Here is a 24,193-nt window from a genome sequence, read left to right on the forward strand (position 1 = left end):
AACCAGCATGACTACATATTCCAAAAACCTGGAAGTCGCCTGCGTTTGCTGTGATTGTCTGACAGTTTCCATTTATGGCCAAATTGACTAGTTTACTTGTAAGGCAATTAATCATCTATGAAGGGCAATAAAATATTTTTATCTCTGATGAAAGGGCGTTTATCTCAACTTTAGGCCAGATGGTTCCTTTGCTCTGAGATGTGAGCTTGTGCTTGAAGATAGAGCACTCATGCCCTGTGTCTGCTGTCATATGGGGGTCTTGGGCAAGAGAACATAGTCATTTGATGAGAGAAAGGGGCATTTAGGAAACAAAGAATGTGTCTTGTGTGTACATTGTAACTGTGCAGCTTGTGGATGAAGACATATGTGGTCACAGGCTGCATTCAGTCTACAAAAACACAGGAAGTGAAAGGAACACTGGAGTATAAGAAAAACACATGTTTAACCCCAGCCTCGTCACATATTGGAATCCTTGTTTGGTACAGGTAGTTGATGGATAGAGCTACTAGTCAAAAGGCTGAAGGGTTGAGTCCCCCAGAGGTTCCTCCAAAGGAGTAGCCAAAGGCCATTTGCAGAGAGTACTTGAGAGAGTTCTTTTTGTCAAGTGCTAAAATATTCTATGGTTCAAGTCACTCACTCAGACTAAGAGGTGAGGCTTCAGATTTGACACCTATCAGTTAGATTTCCATGAAAGACTGGAAAGGAAGAGGAAAGGCCTAGGAATGGAGACCTGTTCTCAACAATAAGGCCACTGGTTTTACTGAGGTGCTGAGAAGCCAAAGAGGAATGGCACGCCTTCTAGCCAGCACAACTGTGTGGTTGTCCCTGACATCAGCTCCTGCACTCTGGAGCAGCACAAGTCTTCCTGGGGAGACAACTGAAAGGCTGGCAAAAGGAACTAAGAATGGACCAACTTTACCTACCATATATACTTGAATATAAGCTGACTTGAGTATAAGCTGTGGTACCTAATTATTACCTGGGAAACCAGAAAAACTGATTGACTCGAGTGTAAGCCTAGGGTGGGAAATGCAGGATGTGAATTAACACAGAGACCAGAGGGGAGAGACGGAGCGCAGCCACAGACACATCCTTACCAGTTCAGCTGCCGGTATAAGTGAATCACTACAGGTGCTTCTGCAAATTGGAGCCGTCCACATCATAGGACGGCTCTGATTGGTCAGATGTGAGTAAACAGACATTCAAAGCCCTGCAGTGTCAGTGGGCTTTGAATGAACAGCAGAGAAGCGGCAATCACCCGCGAGATGTTACACCTCGCTGGGGTACCACTGACCCATGTATAAGCCGAACCCCAGTGTTTCAGCTGAAAAACTCGGCTTATACATGAGTATATACGGTACTTCATATTTCTGCTAAGTCTCTTACTCCTCACCTTCTAGCTTCTACTCCACCGCTCTAAACTGACCCAGCATGCACGCGGCTTCTCTCAACAATGCTTCATCTGTGCAAGTAAAATGCACCCGGGTTTTCATTGTGAGGGAAGCTAATAGAAGATTAATCAGTGCTAGAGACTTTTTAACAGGGTTATTAATTTCATCAAATCCTATGAAAGCAGCTTAATTTTTATTACTCACACTCTGTGAGTTTCCTTTTAAAAAGCTTTATGTTAATCCTTAAGGGCATAAGGATCAGTGACAAACTATTGATGTTTCTAAATGTCTTCCCAATGTTATTACATATGCAAACAGTACCCATAATTTTTCAGTGGTGCCCAAGGTGCCTGAGACCACCTGGTTGGAACTTGACACCAAAGTCTAGGCTAAGTATCCATTTCTGCTTACAAGTGTGTGTTTTGAAGTCACAGTCAGTGTTGACTGTAGAGAGTTTACTGCTATAAAGTGAGGACAAACTATAGTCTAGATTTTAGCCATGACTTTGTGACTACCTGAGTCTATTATCTACATTGTTGTTGGCATTGTTATCTGGTGTCAGGGCTTCTCCAACTTATGACAACTTGATGTACACTGGAACAAAGTGCTGCCTGGTCGTGTGCTGTCCTCATGACTGGCTGAGTCTACTGTTGTGGCTCTTACGTTAGTCCTTCTTCATTGAGTCCTTTTCTCTCACTTTACCAAACATGATGTTCCTTTTTAGTAAATTTTCTTCCCTCTTGGCACGTCTATAATTAGAACGTGTTCTAGCTAAGCCATAGGGTTTTCATTGGCTAATTTTGAAACTGTCGATAGCCTTTTTTCTATTCTGTCTTGGTCTGGAAATTCCACGGAAATCTGTTCAGTGAAGTACCAGTGACAGCAACACACAAGTTACGATAGTGTGACACATGAGCACATCAGTGGTAAACCAAACAGACAGCAACAAAGATCCACTGCCATTGAGTTGATTCCAACTCATAGCAACCTTGGCGATGGGTTGTGGATAATTTAAGTTAGAGATAGAAAAATACAATATTTAGTGATTCAATACAAGGGAACTTCAACATTTTCAGTAACATATGGAATTTGAAAAGATAATGGAATCTTTTCATGGACTTTTTGAAATTCTCTCATAGTTGAAGACAGCTCTGTGCGTTGTATTGAGAAGACATCTTGGGCTGAATTTGGGCTGTCAGATTTATCAGCAACAGCTGCAGAGGATATAATGGGGCCTAGGATGCCTGCAGGGTTTGGCCACCCCTGACATTTCCTTCATACCTGATCTTTCTGGGTCACAGTTCTCTCCTCTGTAAAATGTGAGTGCTGCCTTCTGTCCATCTCTGCCATTCGTGTTCTTTTAACTGGTGCTTTCCCACACTACAGAAGTGCTGAGAGTGGAATTGTGATCAATAATGAGAATTATTTTGAGCTTTTGAATTTATCATTCACTCTCCATTATTAGTTCCTAAATAACAGCTACTTAGCTTGGGCCTGAGCTCATTAGCGTTTCCCCCCAGGTGGACCTCATTGCCATTCACCATGGCAAATCCCTTTTCAGTTACGGCCACCCTTTTCATGAAGATGAGCTGATTAATATTACTACTCACTTCATAAATCCATTGCTATGAAATTTATTCCCTTGCGCAGTTTAGGATAATTAGTGAATTTAATCAATGCAGACTCTCCATTTTCATCAAGATGATTAATAAATATCACAGGAAGCCCAAGTCCCTCGAGGATATCTGTATGGCTCTTCCTCACCCCTCCAGGGGACGGCAATAAAGTCATGCCAGTTTGCAGCCTGCCAGGCAGTTTTACTGCTACATTCATTTCCTTCAGACACGCCTCCTCCTCTTTTACCTTCTCTTCTAAATAGCAGCTGGGAGCCCTCCCTTTGTATTTCTAACGCACAGGCCCAATTCAGATACTGCCCCTTTCTTAGGTGTTAGTAACTTGACCTCCTTGATTTTAACTGAAGAAAATAAAGGTCCAGTGATAGTAAATTGCTTAGTGCTTGCTCAAATGGCCAAGATGTGCTATTAAGGAATAATTTCCCCCAAACAGATGACTTGAGAGCTAATTAGTGTGTGAAGAGGGAGTCAACTGATTAACTTATTATGACGCAAGAGTATTTCATAAATAAGGAGGCCCAGGATGAGTAAGTTTTAATTGATGAGTTAAGGGAGGTAGAAGGAAATACAACAGGTGTCCCAGAATGGTATGAATGATTAACACTCAGTTGCTGATTGAAAGGTTGGAGGTTCAACTCCATCCAGAGGAAACTTGGAAGAAATGTCTGGAAAGCTACTTCCAAAAAATATCCTATTGAAAACCCAAGAGGACACATTTACACTCATGACACACATGGGGTTACTAGGAGTTGGGGACAATTTGGTGGGGCAGCAAAAGTACAGCCCAGTTCTAGATGTCCTGTTTCCTGGACAGCCAGGAAACACAGAGGATGCACAGCAAGGGGAGGTGGCAAGCCAGTGAACACACTGACTGACCTAAATGAGCTGTTAGGTGGACTCTCCTGCCATAGTATTTCCAGAGAAGAGAATAGCTTTGTTTCATTTATTTTTAAATTAAAACAGCAGTTTTGTTTTATCAGTACTCATTATCAACTCCATTTCCTCAACTGGCTTCTCTGTCTTATCTTAGGCACTAACTTCCCATTTTCATTGCCTTTCTCCTTTTTGAAGTTTCTTAACTTCCTGATTCTTCTGTTCCTCTATCGCTTTGTCATTTCCTGTTTATCACAACCTTTTGTTGCCTGAGGCCTGGCCTTGTTGTTGCTAGTTGTCCTTGAGTTGGTGCTGACTCATAAGGCCCCCTACATACAGCAGACTGAGACAGGACCTTGTCACTAGTGCTTCAAGTACCAGCAGACCCATTCACAAGTAGACTCATTTCAGAGACGCTTCCAGACTGTGCCGAAGGAATAGGCTGTCTGTTTCTAAGGGATTATATCCATGAAAACCTTGTGATGCCTGGCCTTACAGAGCTTTTGTTTTTGAAGTCCATCATCTCTTCTTTCCCCTCCATTAAGCTCAAGTGCTGGGTCTAAAAGAAGCAATTATAAAAATTAATTTCCCCATGCCTCTGTCCTTCTTCATAGAACAGCACACGTGGTGTGGAGAGATCTACCCTACCCTATTTCCAACTTGCCTCACTATCGCAGAACAGCCTTCCCCACCATCTCAGGAACTGTTCCTCAAGTGAATGGTTGGACTTTGGTTTCACCTCACTGACAGGTGTTACCTGAATCCCCTGGGATCGGTGTGCTAATGAGTCTACGTATCTTTAAAATGAATTTCATAAGACGATTGCTTTTGGCTTGAGGTCTACAAGATCACTTGCCCCAGGAAGTAGAGCAATGCCACTCAAATTTAGTGTGGCTGACGGGCGCACTGCTCTTTTCTTTCAGCGACGCCAGGGGTCATTCACCAGGAAAGTTATGCAACACCTGCTAGAGTCTGTAAGGGCTTCATGCAAATGGGCTGAGGCCTAAGGTGAGAGTGCACCTGTATGAATGTGGGCCGGGGCTGCGGTGGACACAGAGCCTACAGCCTTGGTTTCCCCACAGCTGTGGTAGCTCCGTCTCCCTCTGACTCCTGCCTCTGTAAGCTTTCTTCTCAAGTTCACATGGAGTGTTGACAAGGAAGAGAACCAGGAAGGGGGAAGGCCAAAGTGAAATATCTTGGAAGGTCAAGCTTAGATTCTTCTTACTGTTAGCTGATGCCCAGGGGGCTCTGACTCACGACACCCAAAAGCAACAGAATGAAGCGGGGCTCGCACCACATCTCCATGGTTGTCAGTATTAAGTGCTTTTTCTTGTCGCTGTTACTGTGTGTTTTGATTGCATCCAAACAAGGCTCGAGGACTTGTGTTCCAGCCCTGCCTGTATCAGCCAACACTCTGTTGTGATGCATAGGATTTTTATTGGGTAATTTTTTTTCTTGACTATTTTATCGGGAACTAATACAGATATCACATTATTCCATAGTTCATTCACATCAAGCATTATTGTGCAATCAGCTTCAAACCATTCTTTTCCTTTTTGAGCTCGTTGATATTAGTTTGCCTTTAACCCCTGCCCCCACCGTTATTCCAGGAGCCCTTATTGTACTTGCTGTCTCTATAAGTTCATCAGTCCTAGGTTTCATACACCAGAAAACATAAAAGCATATAAACAAAATTCAAGCGAGCTACCGCCACTGACAAAATACATCAGAGATAAACCCAATATGAGGAGGGGGGAATCACAAAAAAATGCCAAAAAACAGATCAAATCCAACATGTATCAGAGCGGGGATTAACTGACAAGGTTTTAATCACTTAAGTCAGGTTTCTCACTTTGATCCCCTATAGTCATCTCTTCATAAATAGATTTCCAGGTCCTTTTCATCCCAGTCTGTCTCAAGCTGGGAGGTAGACCCTAAAACCTGACCCATCGTGGGTGACATTGCTCTGTGTGAAATACTGGTGACATACCTTCTAGCACAGTGGTTCTCAACCTTCCTAATACCACAACCCTTTTTTTACAGTTCCTCATGTGGTTGTGACCCCCAACCCTAAAATTATTTTCACTGCTACTTCATCGCTGTCATTTTGCTACTGTTATGAATTGGATGACCCCTGCGAAAGGGTCCTTCGACCCCCCAAGGGAGTTGTGCCCCACAGGTTGAGGCCCACAGTTCTAGCATGATAGCAACACAAAGCAGACAGACAGATGGGTGGTGGGGATTTCTCTAGGCTTTCAAAAGAATTTTGTAAAGTCGAATGCTTCCACGAGGTAAGCACAGTCCCTGGGTTAATAGAGTGGCAAAATGTGGTGGTTGTCAAGTGCCGTCAAGTCGCTTCTGACTCACAGCACCCCTCGCTGCCATCCTCACAGCTGTTTGCCTGTCGGAGTCCATTGTTGCAGCCACGTGTCAATCCAGCTTGTGGAGGGCCTGCTTTTTTTTTGCTGCCTCTCTGTTTTACCAAGCATGGTGTCCTTTCTTAGGGAATGGTCTCTCCTGATAACATGTCCAAAGTACATTAGACAAAGTCTTTCCATCTGGCTGCCCCTCCAAAACAGGTTTGTCCGTTCTTTTGACAGTCCATGGCACTTTCAATATTCTTCACCAGCTCCACAATTCAGATGCATCAGTTCTTAAGAAAACATTCATTAATAGCACCTATCACAGATATACCTTGTGATTCTAGATTTTCTTTCCCATGTGGGATTTCAGGCTGGTGAAGTAGAAGTTGACTTGATCAAACAGCTTCCTTTGCCCAGGCTCCAATGACTTCCAGGCACATTGGCAACCCAGCATGTCCTCCCAACCAGGAGCAAGGACCATGACCACCATCACTTTCCAGTATTGAGTGTTGGTCTCATTGGTCTGAAGGAAGGATGGTAGGGTAATTTCAAATGACAGAAGCAGAGATTTCCCACTGTGGGTTCATGAAGAGCTGACCATTTCTGTCTATGTCCCTGGGTGTTACGAAAAATTAAATCCTCAACTACCGGCCCAAAGGCTAGCAGTCTACACCCACCCCACCTTGGAAGACAAGGTGATCTACTTATGAAAAGTCAAAGCCATGAAAATCCTATGAAGTAGTTCTATTCTGTACATATGGGGTCACCGTGATTCAGAATTTACTAGATGGCAACTAAGAAGCTGCTACTACTTCTACCTTCCAGTCAACGGGTGTGCCAGATTGTATGACTACTTATAGGAAAGAAAACTCTAACACTCGACCAGGTACTATGCCAGGAGCCCTTGTGTAAACCAATGCCAGGCACATTGATTCACATTATTATACGCATTGTCACATACATTGTTTCCCCAGGTAGACAGATGAGAAAAAGGATGCAGGAAAGGTAGGGAAACTGTATGATGTTACACAGCTATTAAGTGCTGCACATGGGCCTGGAAAACAACTCACAGGATTGGCTCCAGTCCAATACTCATAGGAGATGCTCTAGCTAGCTGATTGAGGCAACGGGATGACTGGCCAGTGGGGACTGGATGCTGTGAAAGGGGAACGAGCTGCCAGCTCATGACCTGGTGGCCCTATATAGACCAAGTCATGGGACATTCACTATCTCTCCTTCAGGTTGTCCATGTCTAAGTATTTTTTCTGAGTTATTCATAATGTTCCTTTTTTTGTTTAATTTTTGTGAAAATATCTGCAGCACTTAGAGAGGTCTAAATACAGGCATGTATGTATGTAAATATATTTATATATAATAATAGGGAAATATATTTTTATATATATTTATATATTAAGTATTAAGGCTGCAGACAGACATTTGACCTTTACTCGATGCAAGAACATTGTGTTCTAATGACCAGGCTTTCTGTGATGCTCAGCTTCCTGACACAATCGCTAAAGACATAAGCAAATGTGGTGAAGAAAGCTGATGGTGCCTGGCTATCAAAAGATATAGCATCTGGAGTTGGAAAGGCTTGAAGATAAATAAGCAGCTATCTAGCTGAGAAGCAACAAAGTCCACATGGAAGTAAAATACCAGCCTGTGTGATCATGAGGTGTTGATGGGATCAAAAAATCCTATCAATGTGAATGAGGGGGAGTGGGGAGTGGAGACCCAAAGCCCATCTGTAGATAATTGGACATCCCCTTACAGAATGGTCACAAGGAAGAGACAAGCCAGCCAGGGTGCAGTATAGCACCGATGAAACTTTCCTCTAGTTGTTTAATGCCCACCCCACTATCATGACCCTAATTCTACCTTGCAAATCCAGCTAGATTAGAACATGTACATGGGTACAGATAAGAGCTGGGAACACAGGGAATCCAGGACAAATAAACCCCTCAGGACCAATAATAGGAGTAGTGATACCAGGAGGGGAAGGGGAAGGTTGGGGGGGAGCAAGGGGGAACAGATCAAAATGATCTGCATATAACCCCCTCCCAAGGGGACGGACAGCAGAAAAGTGGGTGAAGGGAGACATCGGTCAGTATCAGACATGACAAAACAATAACAATTTATAAATTATCAAGGGTTCATGAGGGAGGGAGGGAGCCTTGATTCCAAGGTCTCAGATAGAAAGAATGTTTTGAAAATGTTGATGGCAGCAAAGGTACAAATGTGCTCGACACAATGGATGGATGTGTGGAGTGTGATAAGAGTTGTATGAGTCCCCAATAAAATGATTTTTTAAAAAGATGAAGAAAATATGTGCAGCGAAGGATTCACCGTGTCAATAAGCCCTCCTGTGCAGTTGTTGCCATTCTTCAATTGCCGCAGCCGTTCTCGCCATCGTGTCACCGTTACTCCACCGCAGCTCAGTCACTGCTTCTGGAGATCGATGCCACTCAGTGAACGAACTCAATGCTCAAAGAAGATATGCTTTACTGAGTCAGCTAACTTGTTTATTCTAAGACAGATCTCTGGAAAGTGTGGCCATTTCATGTTTTATGCCCATTACTAATCCCTTATTACACATCTGGGACGTATGGTATTTGTTATTTTTTCTCCTGACCTGAGGTTTTTGTAGACAACTCCTGGGATATGTTCTTACAGACAATTTTGATTGCTGTGTTGGTAGGTGCTGCCAAGTCAGTTCCAACTCATGCGTACGGCAGAGTGAATCGTTGCCCAGTCCTGCGCCAGCCCCCAACTGTTGTTATATTGCGGCCCATGGTTGTGGCTACTGTCAATCTGCCTCCTTGACAGTCTTCCTCTTTTTTGCTGCCCTTCTACTTCTCCCAGTACGATGTCCTCTTCCAGGGACTGGTCTCTCCTGACAACACGTTCAAAGTATGTGAAGTGCAGTACTGCCATGCTCAGTTCTAAAGAACGTTGGAACTTGCATTCATTCCAAGAGGGATTAGTTTGTCCACTGTGCTTTCAGGGTTCTTCCCCAGCACTATACACCAAATGTGTCCGTCCTTCTGTGGTCTCCCTTACTTACTGTCCAGCTTTCTTATGCATGTGAGGAGAGTGAAACACCAGGGCTTAGGTCAGGCACAGCTTAATCTTCAAGGTGAGAGTCTTGCTCTTCAGTACATTAAAGAGATCTTGTACATCAGCATCGCCCAGTGCAATGCATGCTTTCAGTTTTTAACTCATGAACATTGATTTTTTTTCCATGAACATTGATTATGGATTCAAGCAAAATAAAATCCTGACAACTTCTAGTTGCCTTTTAAATGCTATGTAAATTTGTCCTCACTTAAAAAAAAAAAGATTGAACCAACCCCCACTCTCAACCAATTCTTGATCACAAACATTTTCACTTGCTGCATATGCAGCTTTTAAATTATTGGAAAAGTTTTGAGCCTTTTTTATTTGGACTAAATAAAAACCATATTAACCTATCTTGATTCACCTACACATTCCACTGAAAGACATAAATACACAATTAGGAACGGATCTTATTCATGGCTCAGGGATTGCCTGTTTGCATTCTGAGTTTCTGTCAGCTCCAGGGTCTTGGTTTTGCTTTAATAATATAGAGAAATTCTATTGATGCCTTGGCCATAGCACAATGTGTTATAATCATAATCACCTATGTCTACTGAGTACCCGCGTGTGTGCTCAGTATTTTCTATGTACAACTCTTTCAGTCTTTATCGTTTGGATAGCAGGAACCTGCCCATGGAACAGACCTTCCTTGAGGTCAGCTGGGTAGCACGAGGCAGGGTCATGATGAACAGAAAGACAATCTGGTTCCAGAACCCCTGCTCCTTTCACTCACTGCACTGCACACTCTCCTGACTCCTGTTGTTTACTTCTCTGTAGTGCCTATGCCTTCTAGAACCAGCTGTCCATCTGTAAGCAAAAGGCTCAGCAGCCCCTTAGATGAGTGAGCGCTTGGTGCTGTTTCTGGAGCCCAGAAGGCACATACCACTCGGTGCTGTGTGAAAAAGCCGTCAAGAGAGGAACCCAACTGCAAAGATGAGTTGTTGACTCCGATTTCTCAAGTCTAGCGGCACTGCAGGTCATGGCGACAAAGAGGGCTGTAACAATCCATGTAGCCGATGGTCAGCATGCCCTCCACCTCTCACCCCATTTTCCTTTTCATTTCTTTTCCATATTTGGGTTCAATTTATCAGATGAAGAAAATGCCTATCTTGTGCATTTTGCTATGGACTATTCTGTTTTGCCAACAGAAGCAGCATGTTGGGCCCACAGAAAACCCCAGAGTATATTAGATAATGCCATGGAGAGCATGTCCCCCCACAGCGTGGGTTTGATGTCTTGCTCCCACCACCCGCCAGTGACCTAGCTCAGCGATACCAAATCCTCACCCTCCACGAAGGGTCAGACTACAGCACTAGTGCTTTGACTTTCTCTGAGTTACTGGTTCTGTGGATGCCGCTGGGTCCTGTCTGTGGGTTTTGTCCCAAAGCAACCAACTGCCTGTATTGTTAGATGCTACAGGTCAGTGAACTCCCACACAAACAGACCCCAGGCGGGTAGAGTCGGACTGTGATCCATGTGGTGGGAAGCGGATTCCAAGGCCTATCTTCTGAAGCTGCTTCACCATTTGCTCCAGCAGCAACTCTTGACATTTACTATGTAGCTAGTTTTCTTTAAAACCTATTATGGGGTCTGAAATCCGATTCAGCCCACAGATGCTCTGAGCGCTCTGCCTGGGCTCTCTGTGCTCCCCTCCTTCTCTGTTGGCCACCTCACTCCATGCCCCGTTCATATAGACTCCTAGATCACAGGACAATCGCAGAGTTTTCATCAGCTGGCTTATCTACAAGGTCAAATGGTTGCTATCTTAACAAACATGCAAAGCTGAGGTTCTTGGAAGCTAAACAGCTGAGCTCCCCGATGCTTGAATTTGGTTTCTTCTGAAGAGTGAACAGGCAGGAAGTGGAGACTGTGAGGCCTTCTCCCTAGAAGGGCAAGTGTTGTGACTTCCTCTTCCTAAACCTCGTCTCTGCATAACCAACTAGCGGTGCCCACTCATTTCTTGAAAAGAAGCACCTGTGGCTTTCGTGTTACTTAAGGAAGAGATTCAAGTTATCCAGAAGCAGTACTTTAAAAATCTCCAAGACCGAAGACGCCAGAATTCAAAGTAATGTATTCAGGGGCCTCTCAAAATGTATAGTACTGAAAATGTTTCTAAGTTTGACTCAAAAGACACTATGCAGGGAACATATTTATGTTTTCTATTCAAGCAAAACCAGACTAGCTGCTCACTGTACTTTAATTCACATTTTTATGCACCGGGTCCTCCATTTTTCACACTAGTATCTCAACATTAGATGATCCATAAGCCATTTCCACTTGGTGATGAGTATGTGAGTGTTGTCCTTTGCACCATTTTTACCTCTTAATTTGTGTTTTCTTTGAAGCAACTCTGACGTTGGATCTTTTCTTTGGGAGGTGAGTAGTGTCCTCTGATGTCCATCAGGGAGTTGTCTTAGAGCATGTTGGCTAACTGGAAAAGTTAGGCAGGGGAAATGACTAATTCGCTAACTCCCTCCAGGCAGGGGTGATGATTTGGCTTCCCACATAGTACCTCCCATATATCAATAAGTTTTTGTGATGGAATGAAATAAAATCAGTTGTCTCTATATTTTTGATAGTTCAGAGAGAATCTTCACTTATCAAAATGAGAGCTGAAGTAAATAACCAGAGAGTAATTTAACGGAAAAAAAATTTGTAATCATGTTCACAAGGAAACTGTACTTTTATCAGGACTTGGCACATCAGGTTACAGGGGCTTACACAATTTGAGACACAACTGTGACTGAGTGTGGGACCCTGATAATATTTTAGACATCACTGTTTATTTTTGCAAGACCCAAGCTCTGCATGTTTAACATAGTCGTTAAACAGGATAATTTTTATTTTGTTGATACACTCCATTGATGAGTAAAGATGGGATGGTCAGTTTCAGCAACGAGGAAAGTGGAAAAAGCAGAATTTCATATTTAAGGAAATAGATGGAAAATAAAGAAGCTATTTGAAGGGATGGCATGGGTCTCTTCTAGTTATTCTTTATGCCAGTCATGAGTAACTGCGGAGCAGTGTGCGTGACAGTGCTCAGCTACAATCCAGAGAACTGAATCTTAATCTGGGGCCACCACTGGGTGTCTGTGAGAATTCAGGGAATAATGGGTCTGATTCTCTTAGACAGTTTTTAAAAACTCTGGGAGCTATGGCTAATGCCTGTTTGTAAAATAATAGATATATATTTTAAAAATATAGATTAGAAAACACTATGATCATAGGTTCCTAATAAATGATTCAATTCTTCCCTGGAGATAAGGGATACCAGGAGGGAAAGTCGTTTGGAAGGTGTTACATTTCATTTCACAGCGGGATCAGATCACTGCGATCCACAGGGTTTTCAAACTTCGGCAATGCTGGGTTCTGATTTTGATCCAAAATCAGAATGTGTGATGGGGTTGTGATGGGGTTGTGTGGGAAAGTGTGATGGGGCTGAATCTGCTCCTCTGCTCTACCTTCTGTACAACAAGACTAGCTGTTTATTTTAACGGACTTATATACATCCTCAATTTTTCATTGCATTAATCTTAATAGCAGAGAATCACAAGCAATTTGCACTAGGCAGTGTATATGTGAATGTTTTTTTTTTCCAATAGATCACCAGCCCTTACTAGCTAGTCTGTGTAAGTTTAGAAGCTCCACTGAAATCTTTTCAGCATCTTAGCAATATTCAAGCCACAACTGCCAAACGAGTGGTGAGTTTGCGGGAGATGTATTGGCCAGCTATCAAACCAGGCTCGCCAGCACGAAAAATGAGCATTCTATTTCTGAAAATAGCCCCATTCAATCAGAGATGTAGCCTACAACCTTATTAATGTCCAAGATAAACAAAACCCGGCTTAGATACAACAAAGTTGCATTTAGTCGGGAAGGTAATGTTCATAAAGTGTTTCCTCAGAGACCAAGAAGCACTGAGCGCACACTAAGTGAACATGTGTGTGGCTCTAGCTACCTGAATTCGCTCACAGTCTGAGGTTGTGAGCCTGAATTCCTACTGCCAGCAGGGCTATGTTCTCTCTGGAAGCTCCAGGGAAAGATCCTTGTTCATCTCTTCCAGCTCCTGGTTGCTGCTGCGCTGGTTCTCAGAGAGAACCTGTGTATAGCAGAACGAAGCATTGCCTGGTCCAGCACCATTCTCATCGCTGCTGTCACGTTTGACCGCCTGGTTGCAGCCACTATCTCGCTGACGTTCTTACTGTTTTTCACAGACCTTCACAAAGCCCTCTTCCGAGGACTAGTCCTTTCTGCAAGCATGCCCAAATATGAATCGAAGTTTTGCCATTTTCAAATTTGAGGCTGTCCTTCTTCCTAAACAGATTTGTTTCCTTGGCGGTCCATGGCCACCGTGCTAGCCAACACCACACTGCAAAGGCATCAATTCTTCTGTCGTCTTAATTCATTGTCCAGCTTTGATCACAAATGCCATGGCTTAGAGCAAGTGCACCTCGGCCTCAAAATGACCCCAGCTTCCAGCTTCTAGTGGCAGCCAGCATTCCTTGGCTCTCGGCAGCATGATTGAAGTCCTGCCCATTTTTACATGGCCTTCTTCTCTCATAAGGACACGAGTCCACAAGAAATTAGGGTGCACTTCCATTTAATTATCCCCATGTTTATCTGTTTACAAATAAGAACACATGCATAGGTGCTGGGGGAGGGGGTGTTAAAGTATTTACACATATTGTATGGTTGTGCACAATTTAACCCAGGACTCCTCTTATTTTGAGTGAGCAGGAGTGGAAGGCTAAGACTCTGGACAAGCCAGTCAGTCCTGGGCTTGAGCCTTAGCATTTACTCACTCTGTGTCTTCGCCTATCTTTCCTTCTGTGCTCCAGTTTCTCTGTCAGTGAAATGAAGATAAGTGTGTCCACCTCGAAGCATTGCAATTAGAGTTAGACAGATATCTATGATTAAGTGCTTTGCAGAGTGTGTGGAGCCTGGGAGCTCCCAAGAAGGTGGATGTAAAAAAAATATGTGTAGAAATGAACTGTTACCTGCAGCTGCTAATGATGTTTATTTACTTTAAAAATATACTTTGGTCCAGCAGTGAAAATGCATGACTTTTCTAAAATTAGTTTTACTACAGGGAGGTGTACATGAGCTGGTGGTGATGCTGGGACTCGTGAGTGGTACTTGAAAAGCCACCGCTGGAGAGGGGTCTTAAGGGCCATCTTTTCTAACTTCTGCATTTCTCAAAATAAAGCAAGTTCACTTCCACGTCAATCTGGGACTTGCAGCCAGGCTTCCAGATGAGGCCAGGATAAATGCATGGGACAACAGAAACACTGTTTAGTATATATTACTGGGTACGTAGTATTGGCACCACCTATCTGCCAGCTTGTTATACTTTGGTAGTTTTTTAGTTACTATGATTCTGGAAGCTATACTGCTTATCACCCAGAAGGCAGCAGACCCCGCCCCCCCCCCCATGGTGGTCAAGTGACAGTGGAATTTCCAGACTAAGACAGGTCAGCATGAAAGGTCAGGCAATTTACTTCAAAAGTTGGCCAATGAAAGACTTATGAGTCACAAGAAAATGTTCCCAAATGTAGTGTTAGAAGGTGACCCCACAGGCTAGAAGGTCCTACCCAAGAGTTACAACAGTGCGCTTGAACATAGCAGCCCTAATGGCAATGTCACGGTACCAGACAGCAATGCATGCTATTGTCTGTAAGACCCCCATGAGTTGGAGCCGACTCAAAGGCCACAAACAAGTGTAGCAGCATCCAATAATGCTCAAAGATGAGGGTTGATCAAAGGAAGAGTGAGAAGAATCCAGGTGACTTCAAGGGTTCAAGGTTAGGAATTTGGAGAGTGTGATGACAGAAAGGGAAATTGATGAAAGAAGCCACCTTGACCTGATGGCGAGCATGTGCTTGATTTGAAGGTTGTCACCTTTGAGAAATATCTTAGTGGGCTTCCACTATGGGCTGTCTGAAACCTAGCTCTGGATTACTGAGTCAGAGTAGTCCTGGGAATACAGATCTGGAAGAGAATGCCATGGAATCAGAAGATGAAGTTGAATAAATTCTCTTTTCAAAGTTAAAAAAAAAAAGGGTTGTAGTAGAGAATACCAAAGGAGCACAGCTGTTCTGAAAGAGCCATGTGAAAATAGAATGGGCAAAGGAAGTGCCATCAAAGAAGAATCACATTAGGTCAAAGCCCTGAAATATTGGTTTCAAGGTAGGCACAGCTGTCAAGTGTCTGACATTCAGGAAAGAAGCAGGACATACAGAATTGAAAAAGAAACCAAGAGCTCTATGGATTTGGCCAAAAAGAAGCCATTGGCCACTGAAGAAACAGCTTCAGAGAAGGGGACATACATCATCCCAAATGTCTGATTCAAGAACTTTGTCTGGGACATGAGTAGGAAAGTGTTTGACGATAGTTGGGGGAGGTGGCAGAGCAATGTAATGGTTTATTCACAACAAATGCTCTATGACTATTTGAAAGCAGAAAGGAGGACATGGAGGCGAGATTAAAGCTTATTGGAGGGAGAAGGAAAACCTGGAGTAATTCCTGGAGAAGAAAAACCAAGCAGGAGACCAAGACCAAGTGGAGTCACTCACACTAAGTCCTGAATACTTACCTCAGTCCTGATATCCTGAAAACTTTGGGGGTCTCTGGAAGTCATAGGATGTTTACAAGGACTTGACAGGCAGTTCCACTTACAGGACTTCCCCTTCTACAGAAGAGGCAAGTAATGACACATTGGACAATGGCTAGAAGAGGCAGGAAGCAGTCTGCAGGACAGTGAATTACTTAATGTGTCTCTTCTAGCCATAATCTCTGTGACTCCTACAAAGCCACTTTTAACAAGTATAGCCAAATCATTAATTAGTATAAATAATGATCAAGTATCATGATTAATTAATGGTTTCAATATAGTTCTATTTAATGGAAATTCTATTTAATGATGGAATAATATTAACTGTGTTAAAATTGATACTAACTAGAAGTTATGATTAATGATTTGACTGTGAGTAATTGTTACCTGCGATGACCATTCTGCTGGTTATAAAATGAGCTCTCAAAGGCAGGAAGGAGGGGTCTCACTAAAGCAAGCTCATCTGGTAGACCCTGAGCTCCCTGGCATTGAACTTCCCTGATTCAGGGACAGCTGTGACAGCAAAGCTGCAACAGAACCAGCAGTCAGCACACAGCAGAGAGAGCTGTGGACTCCCAGCTTTGGGACAGGAGGCTAGTTTGTAGTGTGAGGTGCCTGGGGGTACTTACAGGGAGAGATGGGCTCAGGGACCCCCAGAACTAGAGACTCAGGTTCAGGCTTATAGCAGAATGCCATACATTTTGGTCATTTATTAGCAGCCCTAAAAAATCCTTTGTAACATGTGTGACTGAACAACTGTGTCCTGCACATTTCTCATTGGTTATTGTCCTCATATTGCCCATAATTTTCTGAGAGTTCTGGGTGGCTGCTACCATGAATTCTACAACCCAGTCACAGACTAGAACGGCAGGGCAAGATGCTTGGTGGCAGAGTACAGTCAAGGAGAATGGAGGGTAGAGGCATGTCTGACCCCAGCCTCGTAGAAATAGGCCTCGTGAACTGGAGGGGGTCAGATGTGGCCCTCTGCCATTTCTCTGCACGTGGAGGGTTGGACATGTTGCTCCTGACACAGTGTCGTTCGAATAGCACTAGGTACACACGGGGCATTACTTGTATCCTTGTGTGTTTAGTGCGATTCTTCCCTAGTGGGCTTTAGACTGTATGCGGGGAGGACCCAGTGGGCCCTTAAAGCTACTGTATCTCAGCAACTCACATGGTGCCAGACACATGGCCAGAGCAAAGGAGCAGCCTTTTCCCAAGAAAAGACACCCTTATTATGGAGGTCACTCAGGCTGTGCATTATTATCTGGAGAGAAATCGGCAATTGAGCAAGGCTATTCCGTCTTTAAATGCCAGCTGGTGAATGAGCTTGCATTTGTCTTAAGTGTATTCCTGTGTATTAAAACATACGCGCACCACACAACCACACACACACCACACGAACACACACACAACTACACACCTACACACCGACACACCTACACACCTACACACCAAAACTATTGTTGAAGCCCACAGGAGAGTCTGTCCCTCAAGTATAGATTAGAAATTAATTTCATCAGAGAATAAGGTGACATGCAGCATACAATATTTACCCCTTCTCTACTGACTTGATGGGCAAGTTCTCCGGTGAAATGGAAAAGTGTTGAAGGGCATTTTGAGAACAGTTAAAGTTACAGAGCACTAATAGCTAAGCCTAGCGCCTTTAGTGGTCACTGTAAATAGTATTCTTTATCAGGAAAGCTGGGCAGCAGGGTTGTATCCTCTCGCCATACTTGTTCAAACTTTGCTGAACAAATAATCAGAGCAGCTGGATTACGAGGCTGAAGAAGAATGTGACATTAGGACCAGAGGAAGGCTTATTAACAACCAGAGATATGCAGATGACACCACCTTGCTTACGGAAAGTAAGGGGAATTTGAAGCACTTGCTGATGAAGATCAAAGATTGCAGCCTTTGTTGTGGATTACAACTCAGTGCAAGGAAGACCAAATTCCTCACAGCTGGACCAATAGGTAACATTATGATAAATGGAGAAAAGCTGAGTGCTGTCTTGCTTGGATCCACAATCAGATCTCATGGAAGCAGCAGTCGAGAGATGAAAATGCATTTCATTAGGTATCCCTGCTGCACAAGCCCCCTAGGACTTTACTTTGAGGACTAAGAGGTGGTATCAGACCCACGCCATGGCGTTCTCCGTTACATAATGTGCATGTGAGAGTTGGGCATTGAATAAGGAAATAAAGAAGACCCGAGAAGAATCAAAGCCTTGGAATTGGGATGTTAGAGAAGAATATTGAAAGTGCCATGGACTGCTGAAAGGACAAGCTGATCTGGGGTAGCCGAAATAAGGCCAGAGGGCTTCTTAGAGGCGAGGATGGCAAGACTTCATCTTATAGTCTTTGGACATATTGGAAGGAGAAACCAGTCACTGGAGAAAGACATCACGTTTGATAACGTGGAGGGGCAGTGAAAAAGAGGAAGGCCCTCAATGAGATGGACCGATACAGTGGGTGCATCAGTGCACACAAACAGGACCAGTTGCGAGGATGGCGCAGGGCCGAGCAGTGTCTAGTTCTGTTGGGCATAGGACTGCTGATTGAATGTCACCTAACAAGCTTTTTCCAGTGCTTCAATCGAGATATTTCCAAATTGGTTTGTTACTAATTGGTTTACATTTGTATGCCTTTTCTATCTAAAAACTACTTAACAAAGCTGGTAAGTTCCAGGACCGAGGTAGCACACTCCTAGCGCGTACTCTGTGAATATTTGCTGAGGAAGGCTATAGTTGAACCTTCATGCCATCAGTTAATTTCATCCCTTTATCAACTTTGTGCGATGGTATTCCCATGTTACAGGTGAGAAAGTTAAGGCTTAAGGAAGGTTCAGCTATTTGCCCTGGGTCCCCCAGCACCTGATGCTCAAACCCAAGCATTCTGACTCTGAGCTTCGCTATTTCTTTTTCTCTGATGCGGATTCTCCCACTGATTTTGTTCTCTTTTTCTGCAGGAACTGATGAGCTGAAAATCTCAATAGAATGGTGTATCATTCTGCTGATGGCAGCCATATTCTTCATCTTGCTAATTCTCTCGCTCATCTGCAGAATGTAGGTGCTCTTGTATTTGCTTGCTTGTAGTGGGGTCTGGGCATTGCATTTTTAAAGTTTTGCCATGCATCCAAAAGTCTTTGGGTCATGCGAGTAGTTTACAATTGGTTACTAATGTAAAGGTTGGCAGTGTGAACCCACCCCATGGCAACACAGAAGAAGGGTCTGCCGATATGCTTCCATAAAAGTTGAAGCAAAATAAACCCAATGGAGCTGTAACACATGGGGTTACCCTGAATTAGAATCAACTCTGGAAGCAGTGGGTTTGGCTTGAGGTTGGCCATGAGTGGCTGGGATGTGTAGATTTTAATGTATTTTTCTGTCTTCATAGACAGACTTCTTAAGGTGGTAGACCAAATAAAACCTGAGAAAACTGGGAGTGATTTATAAAAACTAGAGAGAGTGTATCACAGCCAGTCCCCACTCCTCCACCAACTTGTCCACAGCCTATTATTTTCTGTGAAAGTTTTTTGAGTTACCAGGATGGGCCCTTTCCATCTCTAGCAAAGAACAGCAACCCACTAGAGGCGGAGACAACTACAATGCCTCCTACCCTCTGACTCCCATCTTGGGTCTTTAGGCGGCCTGCCCCGAGTGGCTAACTGCTTCGAAGTCAAACACGGATTCTAGACGTGTCTTGATGAGCTGGTGCCCTATCTTCTCAGAGCCAGGGATGACCCATAACCTCCACGCCATCCATTGTAGCATTCACAAAGAAAAAGCTCCATATAGGAGATGTACCTTTCCATGATTATTAGAAACAATAGATTTATAAATATTCATGCGGTGTCTATGAGTTGGGATTGCAGTTAGCAGAAGAGGAAGAAGAAAACTCCATGAGCCAGACCACTCAGGGAAGCATTTACTATGGCTGTGTAATTGTGGTTGGTAGTAAGTTACTTTACATCTGATTCCTATTGTCCATTTTAAGAAATTGGGCATCTGATCTGACCTCATCACACCAAAGGGAAACATTAAGGGCATGCAACAGAGTAGCAAGGTGAGCAAAGGAATGAAGTCCCTGAGGAATACCAAAAATAGACTTAGGGGCCACAGCATGGCGCCTCATCAGACTCAACCAAATAACACTCCTAAAAGTCAACAAATAGCCCTGGAACTATTTATAGGCTTTTTTTGGTCATTGGATTTTTTGGGTTGTTGTTTTGTTTTGGTGCTTATTATTGTCTCTGCATGTCTACCTAGATAAGATAAGATAAGCAGATACACAATCCAGAGCAGAGAACAACAGGACTGGTTCAAGGGGGGCAGGCAAGGGAGGGGGGGTGGGGGGAAAAGGGGGAGTCAACCAACCAAGGGACAAAGGACCAACAAGTGATCTAAAATCAATGACAAGGAGGGTATAGGATACCTGCGAAGGCTTCATCAAGGGAAATCTAGCTGAGAGGAATTACTGAAATCTGAATGAAGGGTGAGCATGATAGTGGGACAAGAAGAAAGTAAAAGGAAATAGAGGAAAGATCTAGGAGGCAAAGGACATTTATAAAGGTCTAAATCCAGGCATGTACATATATAAATATATTTATATATAATGATAGGGAAATAGATCTATGTACATATATTTACAGGTATAGTATTAAGATAGCAGATGGACATTGGACCTCTACTCAAATCATCTCTCGACCCAAGACCACATTATTCTAATAACCCAGCATTCTACAATGCTCACCTTCTCGACACAATCACTGAAGATAAAATGGGTTCATAAGCAAATGTGGTGAAGAAAGCTGATGGTGCCCAGCTATCAAAGATATAGCATCTCAAGTCTTAAAGGCTTGAAGATAAACAAGCAGCCATCTAGCTAAGAAGCAACAAAGTCCACATGGAAGAAGCACACCAGCTTGTGTGATCATGAGGTTTCGAATGGATCAGATATCAGGCATCATCAGACAAAAATATCACTGTGAATACTGTGAATAAGGGGGGAGTGCAGAGTGGAGACCCAAAGCCCATTGGTAGGCCACTGGAGATCCCCTTACAGAAGGGTCTCGGGGAGGAGGCGAGCCAGTCATGATCTGAATTCTACCTTGCAAGTCTGGCTAGACCAGAGGATGTACACTGGTACAGATAGGAACTGGAAACACAGGGAATCCAGGGCAGATGATCCCTTCAGGACCAGTGGTATGAGTTGTGATACTGGGAGGATGGATTGGAAAGGGGGAACCGATTACAAGGATCTAAATGTGACCTCCTCTCTGGCGGGTGGACAACAGAAAAGTGGGTGAAGGGAGACATCGGACAGTGCAAGATATGACAAAATAATAATTTATAAATTATCAAGGGTTCATGAGAGAGTGGGGAGTGGGTAGGGAGTGGGAAAATGAGGAGCTGATGCCAGGGGCTTAAGTGGAGAGCAAATGTTTTGAGAATGATGAGGGCAATGAAGGTACAAATGTGCTTTATACAATTGATGTATGTATGGATTGTGATAAGAGTTGTATGAAGCCCTAATAAAATGATTTAAAAAGAAAGAAAGAAAAAATAATGTATTAATTATCAAGGGTTCATGAGGGAGAGAGGAAGGGTGGTGGAAGGGGGCAAATAACGTCATACCAAGGGTTCAAGTAGAAAGAAAATGTTTTGAAAATTATAATGGCAACATATGTACAAATGTGCTTGACACAATGGATGTATTTATGGATTGTGATAAGAGCAGTATGAGCCCCCAATAAAATGATTTAAAAGAAGAAAAAGACAAGAAATTGGGTATCATGCTGAATAAATCGGCATTTTATTTAGAAGCAATGTCAAATCCCATGGTCAATTCTTATTGCACTGTAGATATTGGGAAGTTGGAATCCCTGGGTAGAACAAATAACTAGCCACTGAGTTACTAATGGTAAGCTTGGCAGTTGGAGTCCATTCAGTGGTGCATTGAAAGAAAGGCTTGTCAACGTTCTTTTGAAAAATCATTCATTGAAAACTCCATGGAACACATTTATTCTGATGCACATGAGTTACCATGGGTGAGACTGGTTACATGGAATGTGTGGTCAGTAACAATTTTGAATTCACAAAGCAGAAGGTTCTAGAATTGCCCAATTTTTAAAGTAGAACTTAAAGACCAGAATGAGCACTTAATTTTTTGCCTTTCCTTTCAGCTGTCACTTGTGGACCAAGTTGTTTCCACCAGTCCCAGCACCTAAAAACAACATTACCGATCTCTTCGTAAGCACCAACTATGAGGTAACTACTGAAGGGAACAGTGATTGGCACTTGGATTTGAAGATGACAAGGCATGGTTTTTACCCAGGAGATCAGGAATCCTTCATTTCTTCAGAAGGTTACTGTTTGTAGATACATGTTCATTGTTGTCTTTACTGTCAAGAAAGGTCAGACTTGAATTTTAACTTCATATTAGCCATCCCTTTGCTGATCGTACGGAGCCTTAGTAGCAAAGTGGTAAAGTGCTTGACCCCTAAATGAAAGGACAGCAGCTTGAATCTACCAACTGTTTGTGGAAGAAAGGTGAGGTAGACCGCCTACAGCCTTGGGAACTCTGTGGGAACCCCTGTTCTGTTCTTCCAGGGTCACTGTGCATGGGAACGATTCGGCGGTGATGGGTTTGGTTTCGGGTTGATTATTGATGAACAATTCTCTCGGGACTATAAGTTTAGACTTCCTTTTCCATTTGGTGAGGAGCAAAGACGAGATCGTTCAAAGTCCTGCTTCCTGCTAACGTTTTAAAAATCTGTTATGATAAGCAGGCCTCCCATACAAAAGGAATTTTCATTGGGAATTTAATTCACTAGTATATAGACTGATAGAGAACACAGGTGAGGATTTTGCCATATATATATATATATATATATATATATATATATATATATATATATATATATATATTTATATTTATATTAAAGACCCCGTTCATCACTCAGAGCATTTAGGCTAAACCGAATTGTAACTCTCCAATTGTTTCAGCACCATTTGTTGAAAAGTCATCCTCTTCCCCCAATGGATAGCATGGCAACTTTATTAAAACCCACTTTAAAAATAAACAAACAAAACAAGCTTTGAACTAACTCTGGAATGTGCTCAGACTCATTGATCAATTAGCCCATCATTACACCAACACCACACTTACAGTAAGTAAGTCTTGAGATCAGGTAGTTTTAAACCAAAACCAAACCTGCTGCTCTGGACTCAATTCCAATTCATAGCAACCTTGTAGGAGAGAGTCGAACCGCTCCATAGGCTTTCAAGGCTGAAATCTTTCTAAGCAGCCGACTATCTGATCTCCTGGGAATCAGCTGGTGTTTCAAAGTTATTTTTGGATATTCTACTTTATGTGCATTTCTCTATCATTTTTAGAGTCAGCGTCTCAGTTTTGTGCAGAAGGCTGCTGAGATTTTTATAGGGGTTTTGGTGAATCATAGGTTGGTTTGGGGGAGAAGTGACATCGCAATGAGATTGAGTCTTCTGGTCCATGAACACAGCATCTCTCCATTTATTTAGGAATCCTTTGATTAGTGTTGGCAAAGGTTTTCCATTACTAGCATTTGGTTCTTGCATATCATTTGTCAAACGTCTCACTAATCTGATGGATAATTTAGATCAGGAGTCAGGGAACCTTTTCCTGTAAAGAGCCAGAAGGTAATATTTGAGGACCAAGTGGTTTTTGTCAAGACTTCCACTTGATTCTGCCTTGGTAACATGGAAGCAGTCAGTGGTAATATGTAAATGAAGGAGTATGGCCGAGTTCCGATGCAACTCTTTAAAAAAGAAGGCAACAGCCAGATTTGGTTGATGGACTGCAGGTTTCTGGCCCTGGTTCAAAGCACCTTTCCCTCAACAAATTCAGTTTTCTCTCTAATTAAGTAATTAATGTTTGGATGAACCAGTGGTGACTGTTTCCAGTGATACAAAAACGTAGGTTGAAAGCTCAGAGATGGGTGACTCTCCTATGGGGTGGCCCTTCTCAGTTTGGCGCTGCAGCATTTGGAAGGCTACTAGACCACAGTGCTTACTCGCCTAGTGAAGCCCCGGACCGAGGCGGTCCGACCTGCCCCGCCCTGCCTCTGATCCACGTGCCGAGCTGCGGAGCCACTCTCTGCTTGGCAAACCCTTATCCTGTGGAAAGGCATGTGGGTCCAGCTTGAACCTTGGCTTTTAGCTCA

General features: G+C 43.2%; 1 protein-coding gene across 1 annotated transcript in view; it reads left to right on the forward strand.

Moving 5' to 3' along the window:
* IL5RA (interleukin 5 receptor subunit alpha) overlaps nt 1-24,193 on the forward strand; it is a 57,545-nt gene that overhangs the window by 31,249 nt on the left and 2,103 nt on the right. The window contains exons 10-11 of the mRNA XM_075550874.1: nt 18,959-19,055; nt 22,175-22,259. Coding sequence (XP_075406989.1) covers nt 18,959-19,055; nt 22,175-22,259 — 182 coding nt within the window. The remainder of the gene's footprint in view (nt 1-18,958; nt 19,056-22,174; nt 22,260-24,193) is intronic.

Source organism: Tenrec ecaudatus, chromosome 5 (assembly GCF_050624435.1).
Source record: "Tenrec ecaudatus isolate mTenEca1 chromosome 5, mTenEca1.hap1, whole genome shotgun sequence".
NCBI classification, from domain to species: Eukaryota; Metazoa; Chordata; class Mammalia; order Afrosoricida; family Tenrecidae; genus Tenrec; species Tenrec ecaudatus.